This window comes from Coccomyxa subellipsoidea (assembly GCF_000258705.1).
Source record: "Coccomyxa subellipsoidea C-169, whole genome shotgun sequence".
Lineage (NCBI taxonomy): Eukaryota > Viridiplantae > Chlorophyta > Trebouxiophyceae > Coccomyxaceae > Coccomyxa > Coccomyxa subellipsoidea.
The window spans coordinates 1009964-1018787 of record NW_005178036.1 but is presented as its reverse complement, the minus strand read 5'-3'; the positions used below and the strand labels follow the sequence as shown (position 1 = coordinate 1018787).

Here is an 8824-nt window from a genome sequence, read left to right as displayed (position 1 = left end):
GCGAAGATTGATCTAGAGGATTACTCCAACAAACCTGTGCCTCGCCCAGAGGACGACTGACTCCTTATACAAGCAAACCAGGTGCAAACTCTGCCTCCTGAGATGTAGTTGCCTTTTTCGTAGTAATCATAGTTACAATACTGTATGCCAATTCCCCGTGTGTGGTGTGCAGGACAAGAGAACTCCGGTGAGAACATAAGCAATGGCGAATGGACAGCATGATCTTGAAAGCATCCTTTCAGCATGTCTGTCACCAGAGAATATGCGCAGAGCCCAGGCTGAGGCTGCTCTGAAGGTCAGCTGCAAATTTGACTGATCACCACAAGTCGCACATTTCATCCGCGACATGCTTTGGAATATCTCGCACCCAGCACAGAGCCTGCATGCTGGAGACACCACTGAGGGTCTGATACCATAAATGAGTGTAAGTGAACTGTGCAGGCACTGTGCAAGCAGCGGGACATTCTGCTGATGCTGCTGTCCACTGTGCGGCAGTCAGAGAGCGCAGAAGTGCGCCTGCTGGGGTCTCAGACGCTGCGAAAGAGCATGAAAACTCACTGGCGCCAACTCCCCAAGCAGGTAATGCTGTGCCATGCATGACATTCTCCAGGAACCTAAGGTGACGTCATGGGCATACCAACGTAGTATAAAGATGAGTCAGATCCTTATGTTGCAAGTGTCTGGCACAGGCTCAGGACAGCCTCAAGGTGGGGCTGCTGGAGGCTCTGTCGGCCGAGCCGGTTACGAGTGTCCGGCGAGCGCTGTCAATAGTGGTGGCGACCATCTCGCAGACGGACGTGCCGGCTGGGGACTGGCCCACGCTGCTGCCCTGGCTGCACCAGTGCACGCAGAGCGCCAATGAGGCGCACCGCGAGACCGCCCTCGTGCTGCTGTGCTCCCTCACAGAGACGATCGGTGTGGTCCCAGCCCACACCTTTGATTCTGTCATCCATCAGCTTCCCTTAATTGGCATCTAATGCGGGTTCCATGATGTGTGGCTGGGCCCACGGTGATGTGCTGTGAGGCCTCCCTGGTCTGTCCTATTGCTTGGAAGTGGGACCTGAAACAAACGGCAAACCATAGTGACCTACGGTGCCGGCATAGTAATGCTACTAAATGGTGAGTAATGCGCATGGTGCAGGCGAGTACATGCGGCCGCACTTTGGGGCGCTGGTGCAGGTGGCGTCGGCGGGGCTCAGGGATAGCAGCGCCCGGGTGCGCGCAGAGGCGCTGGATGCAGTGTCCACTCTGGTGCAGTGGGTCGGCGAGGAGCCCGAGGTCCGCTTGTTCCGGGAGCTCGTGCCCTCCCTGCTGCAGGTGGGCCACCCCTCCCCTCCCCAGCACAAAAATTGTTCTAGCTCCAATGTCCCCGTTTCAGCTTCTGTACCTTATCAGAGGTGGTCTTGCATAGGCTTTTGACCCCCAGCTTCACAGCCTCTTCTGCGTTGCCAAGCTGGGCATTTTAAGGTAAGGCTTCCCGCATTGCGAAAGCATGTACTGCATGCCAGTGATGCACTTAATGAAAGCAAGAGCAAGAGTGTTATCTGAAATAGTTCTGTGTGCTTGTGGTGCAGATGGCGCAGATGGGGCTGGCCAGCGGGGAGGAGCAGGCGGCGATCGATGCGTGCGAGTTGTTCATTGACCTCATAGAGGCGCCTGCACCTGTGATGGGGCCGGTCATGCCGGACCTGGTGCGCTGGTGCATGCAGGTCACCACCACAACCTCCTATGACCTGGCCACCCGGGAGATGACCCTGCAGGTGTGACCTCCCTGACCTGGTCCTAATTGCTCCATATGCACTCCCTGCTCTTCTTCCTGCGGATCCGGCTTTGGCATCAGCCATGGTCGCCTAAGGAACCATGGTGTTCAATAATTGTGATTTGAATGTGCTTGCAGGTGGTGGAATGGCTGGCCAGGTACAAGCCGAAGCAGCTGGCAAAGTCCGGCACAGTGCGGCCGGTGGTCTCAGCGCTCTGTGGGTTGTGTGCCGAGCCCGAGCCGCCAGAGCATGACAATGACGACCAGCAGTCGGCCTCAAAGTTTGCAGCCCAGGTGCATTTTCTGACTTTAACCACATCATTCTGCCGCAGCACATAACTTCCCCCCTTGCATCTGCGCACAGGCAGAATCATCATGCAGTCCATATAGTTAGTTGTGATGTATGCAGGCGCTGGATGTGCTGGCCCTGAACCTGCCGTCCAAGCACGTGCTGCCGGAGGCGCTCTCCTTTGCACAGACCGCCATCCAGTCTCCAGACCCCCTGCAGCGAGCGGCGGCATGCACAGTCATCGTGGACGTTGCCGAAGGCTGCGCCGACGCTGTGCGGAAGCACCTCCCAGCCATCTTGCAGGTGTTGTATACGCTCAATGAAAGCCAGGGCCCTGCATCAGTATGCTTCCCAGAGGGGCCGTGCAAGATGCATGCTAGCATCGATTCCCTGAGATCTTAGATCTCAGATCTCTGATGGTGGGAAAGTGAGTGACAGGCATGTGTAATGTAAAGATTTTCATGGGATTTGATTGCCTTGCTTGCGCTTGGTGTAGATTGTGGGAACGGGCGCCAGAGACGGCGAGGCTAAGGTGCGGGGGCAGGCCATGTTTGCGCTGGGGGAGCTGGCGGGCAACTGCCAGCCGGAGATGAGTGCGCACGCGCGCGAGGCGCTGCCCTGCGTCTTTGCCGCCATGGCCGAAGACAACCCCACCCTGCAGCAGCAGGCCTGCTACGCCCTCGACTCCTTCTGCGAGCACCTTGGTACGCACCTGCGCAGCATCCATGCTTGCACCACACAGAAGTTGCCTGTGGCATTAGCATCTTCCTGTAAACATAACTAGCTGCAAATTGCGGTTGACTCGGGAAGGGGCCCCATCGAAGGCACTCAGTTTGCCGGGATTCCAAACCGTTCCACGGAACGCCCATCTTGGCCTTGCCCGTTGCACACAAAGCCTGAGTTGCTTGATGCATTTATGGAAGGGTGGAGTGCAGACGGTAGGGTGTCACACGGGAGTGATGTGAGGGTGTGGAGTGCAGAGGAGGAGATAACGGAGTTTTTGGAGCCACTTTTGGCGCGGTTGAGCGAGGTGCTGGGCCGGCGAGGCAGCGTGGAGTCGCAGCTGAGTGCGCTTGGCGCAATCTCCTCCGCAGCCGCCGCAGCCCGCACCGGGTTCCGCCCGTACGCAGCTGCCGTCCTACCCCTGCTACGATCCTACATGAACATCACCGAGGTGAGCGTCCACAGTGTTTGTCCAAGCAGCCGACTGCTAAAAAGATTTTCTTTTTCAAGTGGCCACGGAAGGAGAGTCAGTGCATTTCACTCAGCTCAGTCAGAGCTTATCTTTTGCATTGCGCCAGGAGAGCCCATGATCCCAGTGCCTGTATTTTGTGTGCCTCGCAGAGCGATATGCTGCCGTGCCGGGCTCGCGCGACAGAGGCAGTGGGCATCATCGCATGCAACGTGGGCAAGGAAGCGATGGGCGCCTCCATCCCCGACTTTGTGGCAGTGGCCCTGCAGGTGTGTATTTGCTCTCCAAGTAAGCATCATCATACACTGAAACGGTTTACCTTGACAATGGTACACTGTAGAAGCCAGCAAGCTATGAAGGTGTTGGAGTGCTCAGCGGAGTGGCCTCCTGTGCAGGGCATGGCGCTGGACAGCACGGAGTTGAGGGAGTACACGAATGGCATGCTGGGCCACCTGGCAGAGGCGCTGGGCGAAGACTTCACCCCCTTCCTGCCCAGCGCTGTGCAGGCCGCCATCGCATCCTGCTCCCAGGTGCGGCGCAGCCCTGTTCCGCTCTTTCTTTAGTCCGCCCAATCTAGAGGAGCACCCGAGAAAATGGCCCAATCGTGTTATGGCCTGCCCAATATCAATCGAGCTGCAAAAGCAGGGGCTGGGTAGCGTGAAACAACGTCAAATTCACATAAAAGTGAAGACTAGAGACAAGCGCCAATGTACGGACCACTCTACTTGCTTCTTATATAAGCTTAGAGGATTGCCTTGAGGGAGAAAATGGTGCAGCTCTGTTGCAATCACAGGACATGCCAACAGCACCTCACCATGCCCGTGTGAGGACAATGCATCCAAACGGCTTGGTCCATTGAGGGAGACACACATATTAATGAGAACATGACTTTTGGGCATGCAAGCTGCAACTCGTGCCTGGCGTGGCAACAGGACGACGGCGTGGCGGAGGACAATTCAGACGAGGAGGGAACGGCGGAGACAAAGAGCGAGTCGATCGGGTCAGATGACGAGGCAGATGAGGATGATGACGAGGAAGATGACGAGGACCCCTCACGCAGGCTCAATGTCAGAACAGGCGCGGCCTTTGCCCCTGGCTGCCTTGTGCCCGCTTTGATATGCATGCAAAGCTGGTCTTGTAACACCACTTTCCGCTCCGCCAAGGTCAAGAATGACTGCCCATAGCGATGGTACAGAGCCCAAATTGAGCCGGCGGGTGAGACAGAATGCATAGCTATTGATTCTACCGGCAAGCTCTCTCTCCGCGCGCAAATTAGGATGGCACTTCAAGTGACACTTGGATACCTCTGCACAGCAGCTGCTGCATGCGAAGAGTGGCATCTATGCCTGTTCTTGGAACAGTGTTTTGCAGCTATGGATGTGGAGTCATTGATGGCAATGTACTGGATGTGCAGCGAGTCTGAGTTGCGGTCTTGACTAGGAATTGTTGCTACAAACAAATCCATCCCTTTCATCCGGTGGCTCAAGAGAAATAAATTGCTTTTCTAATTACTAAAAATCGATTTTCAATTCTGTTGCAGGTGTGCTGGATGAGAAGGCAGCGGCGACGCAGGCGCTGGGGGTGTATGCAAGGGAGACGCTGGCGCATTTTGCGCCGTACATAGAGCAGACGCTGGCGGTGCTGCTGCGCATGGCGTCCTACTTCCACGATGATGTGCGCGAGCAGGCCTACGAGGCGCTATCCTTCCTGGTCGCCGCCACCACCAAGGCCTTCCCAGCCAGCGCCCAAGGTGTGCAAAATCGCTTGTATACCCCTGCATATTCAGGTCAATTTTCAAGTATCACCGTACCAGCTTCATGGAAGGGCACTCGAGACTGTTTGCACTCACGCCAGCCTGTCAGACCTGTACCGCCCCATGTCAGCTCCTGAGCTAATCTTTGAGAGAAAAGAGATCTGAACTTGAGAGTTGGTAGTGAGGGTTATTTTGAGCTGGGTAGAATGCGGGCATATGGGCTGTGCAGGAGAGGTATGCATCGTGGACCTGTTCTTTCCCTGAGGAAGTGGTGGAGAGAAAGTACGTTTGGATTCAGAGGGGAAAGCGAGGTTTATGTCCAGCGTAAAAGTAAGAGATGAGTGGGGTTGCAGGTGAGGTGTCGCCCCACACGGCGCATGTGGTGGACGAGGCGATGCCGGCGCTGCTGCAGGCCGTGGAGAAGGACGACGACAAGGAGGCCGTCAGCGTCGCAGTCACCGCCGCCGCCGAAATCGTGCGCGGCTGCGGCCCCACCGCCTGCGCAAAGCACCTTGACGGCCTCATTAAAGCCGTCACCAAGGTCTGCCCTTCCATCAGGATTATTGTGTATAACTCCCGGCCTCATCAAAGCCGTCAGCAACGTCTGCCCATTCATCAGGATTACTGGTATAAAAGTAATGCTCAGATCCGAGGGCCTTGTCACATCTGATCCCCGCTCAAATCTAGGAGGATTAGCTCGTAAGGCAAAACAGTCCACCATTTCCGGCATTGAACAGCGCTATGAGTTACATTTGAAAGAGAGTAATGCTCATGTTGCACTGCCGTTCGCACTCCAAGCTTCCTTGAGAGCGGTTGTCCAAGGAGGGAGGGATTGGTGCATAGGTGGCGCGAGGGGAGGCGCTGTGCCAGGTGGCAGAGAGCGATGACGAGGAGCCGCTGGAGGATGAGGAGGAGAGCGAGGTGGGTGCTGATAAGCTGACAACATCATCCTACATCCTGTGCCACAATTCTCAGACGTCTCATGCAGGAGCAGCAGTCAGGAGGAACATGCTGGACCCTTTCACAATCAAATTAATGACAAATTGATACAAATCTGACTAGCTGATGTGTGCAGGAGAACCCGGACGAGAACCTGCTGGTGGCGGTGGGGGATGCGCTGCCGATCCTGGCGCGCGCTCTGGGGCCGGACTCGTACGCGCCCATCTTCGCGCAGTATCATGCCGACGTGCTGCTCAAGTGGACGCGCGCCTCCCAACCCGACGCCATCCGCGCCGCCGGTGTCGGTGAGCTGCCTCTTTTTTTTCGTCTGGCTGTTTCATTCGTGCTGTTTTTGAACTGTTTCACGAGCCAGCCTGTCATGCATTATAGAGGCATGGTCAGATTGTGTCACCTAGAAGCTGGCGTTGACCAGCCAGCGCTGGTGCGTTGACCAGCCAGCGCTCGCACAGGGGCTTTTCACGCGGTGCTGGCTGTTTCAAGGACGCTGGCCTTTGACAGCAGCCGGTGCCAGCACCGTCTGGCCTGTGAATGTATGCTTTACAAGGCGTGCTACTTGAGCGACATGCATTTTGGCATGCGCAGGAGCGCTGGCGGAGGTGGCCAGGGAGCTGGGGGCCCACATGGTGCCGTACGCGGGCCGCATATGGCCGATGCTGCTGCGCGAGCTGCGCCACGACTCGGCCGCCAACCGCCGCAATGCCGCCTTTGCCGCCGGCGTCCTCGTGCAGGCCGTGCCTGCCGCCGCCGCCCCCCACCTCCCCAACCTCCTTCAGGTACGGCCTTAACCCCCTGAACTCACAAATCCACTGAAATTATATGGTTGAAGTGCGGTGAAGATTCTATGCCTGGCGGGCTGCGTGGTCGTGCAGCAGCATGCAGAGCTGGTCAGAAAAGTTGATAACTTATCTCTAGATGTAACGGTAGGAGCGTTGATGGGTTCTGAATGGTGCATCAGTGCTTGTGGTGAAGGGAGATGTTGTTGATGCGCAGGCGCTGCACCCGCTGTTCCGGGCAGAAGAGGATGCCGGCACCCGTGACAATGCAGCCGGCGCCGTCGGCCGCGTCATCGCCACCCTCGGCGCACAGACACCCCTGGAGCAGGTACCAGCCCCGACTCCGTGCTTGGCAAAACTTGCTTTGACGTTTGCATTGGCTTTTAGAAGGACAGCAGGAGCTCTCAGCATTGCAATGGATTAAGGGGCTGCGCAAATGCTTGCACGTGTCAGCTGTGATGCTAGGAAGGTGAACGTGTGCACATGACATCTGATTCACTAGCCATCGGCCAACTCCATGATGCAGATGTGTTGCACATCGAGAAAAGACCATGGCAAGAAGGCTTGGGAAATTTGGTCAGGCATATATCGCCAATCAGGGAATCTTTTGACCAATCGACTTCAAGTGATCACTCGGCTTTGGTGGAGTATATATAATGGACCCCCCTGAGACATTGGGTGGTGAATTTAACCAGGGGTGATCAGCAACAAACCCTCCAGGGTCGATTGGCCTTGCGGCCGCTGTGGGCGCCACTTGTTTGGCATGGTTGCACTTGGGGGCGCAGTGGCCAGCTTCAGGATCCAAATGCGTTCCACATCGAGATAGCACAATTTCAAGAAGGCATATGGAAGTGATCTAGTGTGCATATCCGACAGGGAGATATTTCGACATGGTTGCACATGGGGGCGCAGGTGGTGCCAGTGCTGCTGGGGGCGCTGCCGCTGCAGGAGGATCTGGATGAGGCAGAGGCAGTGTATGGGTCGCTCTGCGGCCTGCTGCTGCACCCCGACACCAGCCCCCGAGTCGCCCCACTCCTGCCCCAGATCCTGCAGGTACCCACCCTTCGCAAGACATGCCACTTCACCTCTTGCGCAAAATTCTGTGGTGCCTGAGTTCTTTCTGGGCTGCTCTGTGTGCTGTGGCACTCGCACAATGGCTGCCTATTTGTATATTCCTGTAGCCTGTTGCTCTAGTGGCGCACAAGGCGGCTTGGGGCCTCGTTGGCAGCTGCCACCAAACAGCCGGACTCTTTGAACAGGTTCAAAAGTTTAGGCTGATCTTCATTTTTGCATGACTGTAGGTGTGCCCTATCTCTCATCTAGCCACACTTTACTGCATGCATGCAATGTGATCATTAGTGCTCCTGAGCCGGGAGATGTTTGTTTTGTCCGATACACTCTATGCACACCACGAGGCAGCCCTTCCTCCTACTTTGGCGCTCGCAATGCCTCCATGTCTTGCGTTCTCCCCTCTCTCAAAGTGTATGGTGGCATGCAGGTGCTGGGGGCAGTGCTGACAGTAGAGGCCGTGGCAGAGGGCGTCCGCAGGAACGTGGCGCACAGCCTTGCGCAGATGCAGACCAATTGCAATGTCAGCGCGCTCCTCACCGCCCTGCCGCAGGATCAACAGAGTGCTCTGGCCGCCTTGGCTTCCCAAGCTGCATAGATTTATGTCATTGTGCTGCAGGCTCAGTGGAGCTGGAAGTGGCCTGCAGCTGCATGATTGTGGTTTTCTTGTCAATCTTTCCGATTGTGCATGTGACGCCATGTTGTGAGACATCAGCTGCCATAGATCTAGGACTTTGCTGTTCTTGCTGTCTGCGCATCATTTTAAGTAGGAACACTAAGCCTGAGCCCTTGTGAGCTAGTTAGGAAGGATCTTTGCTGTGGCGTGTCAAAAACGTGGTGCTGAACAAATCCGCAACTCAGGAGATAAAGTTGTTAGGGGGTTTGTTGTAAATGGTACTTGCCGCATGAAACAGTGCTAGCAAGCGCTTGGCCGAGTGGTAGGATTCAACTAGCATGCAGCTGATTGTAATAGTGCTTACAGCACACAATACTTTTCTGATTCTCCACAATTGTTGCAAGTACTAGTACA

General features: G+C 56.0%; 1 protein-coding gene across 1 annotated transcript; it reads left to right on the top strand.

Moving 5' to 3' along the window:
- Positions 1-202: 202 nt before the first annotated feature.
- COCSUDRAFT_28881 (ARM repeat-containing protein) lies at positions 203-8781 on the top strand (the record flags this gene model as incomplete). The annotated part of the gene is made up of 20 exons (XM_005648001.1): positions 203-295; positions 442-579; positions 690-920; positions 1147-1317; positions 1575-1760; positions 1898-2053; positions 2169-2351; positions 2545-2752; positions 3029-3222; positions 3393-3509; positions 3636-3770; positions 4173-4343; positions 4795-4992; positions 5352-5534; positions 5837-5914; positions 6069-6237; positions 6536-6726; positions 6944-7054; positions 7639-7779; positions 8225-8781. The coding sequence occupies 20 exons, from the start codon at positions 203-205 to the stop codon at positions 8390-8392; spliced, it is 3222 nt and encodes a 1073-aa protein (XP_005648058.1). The 3' UTR covers positions 8393-8781.
- Between the last annotated feature and the right edge of the window lie 43 nt (positions 8782-8824).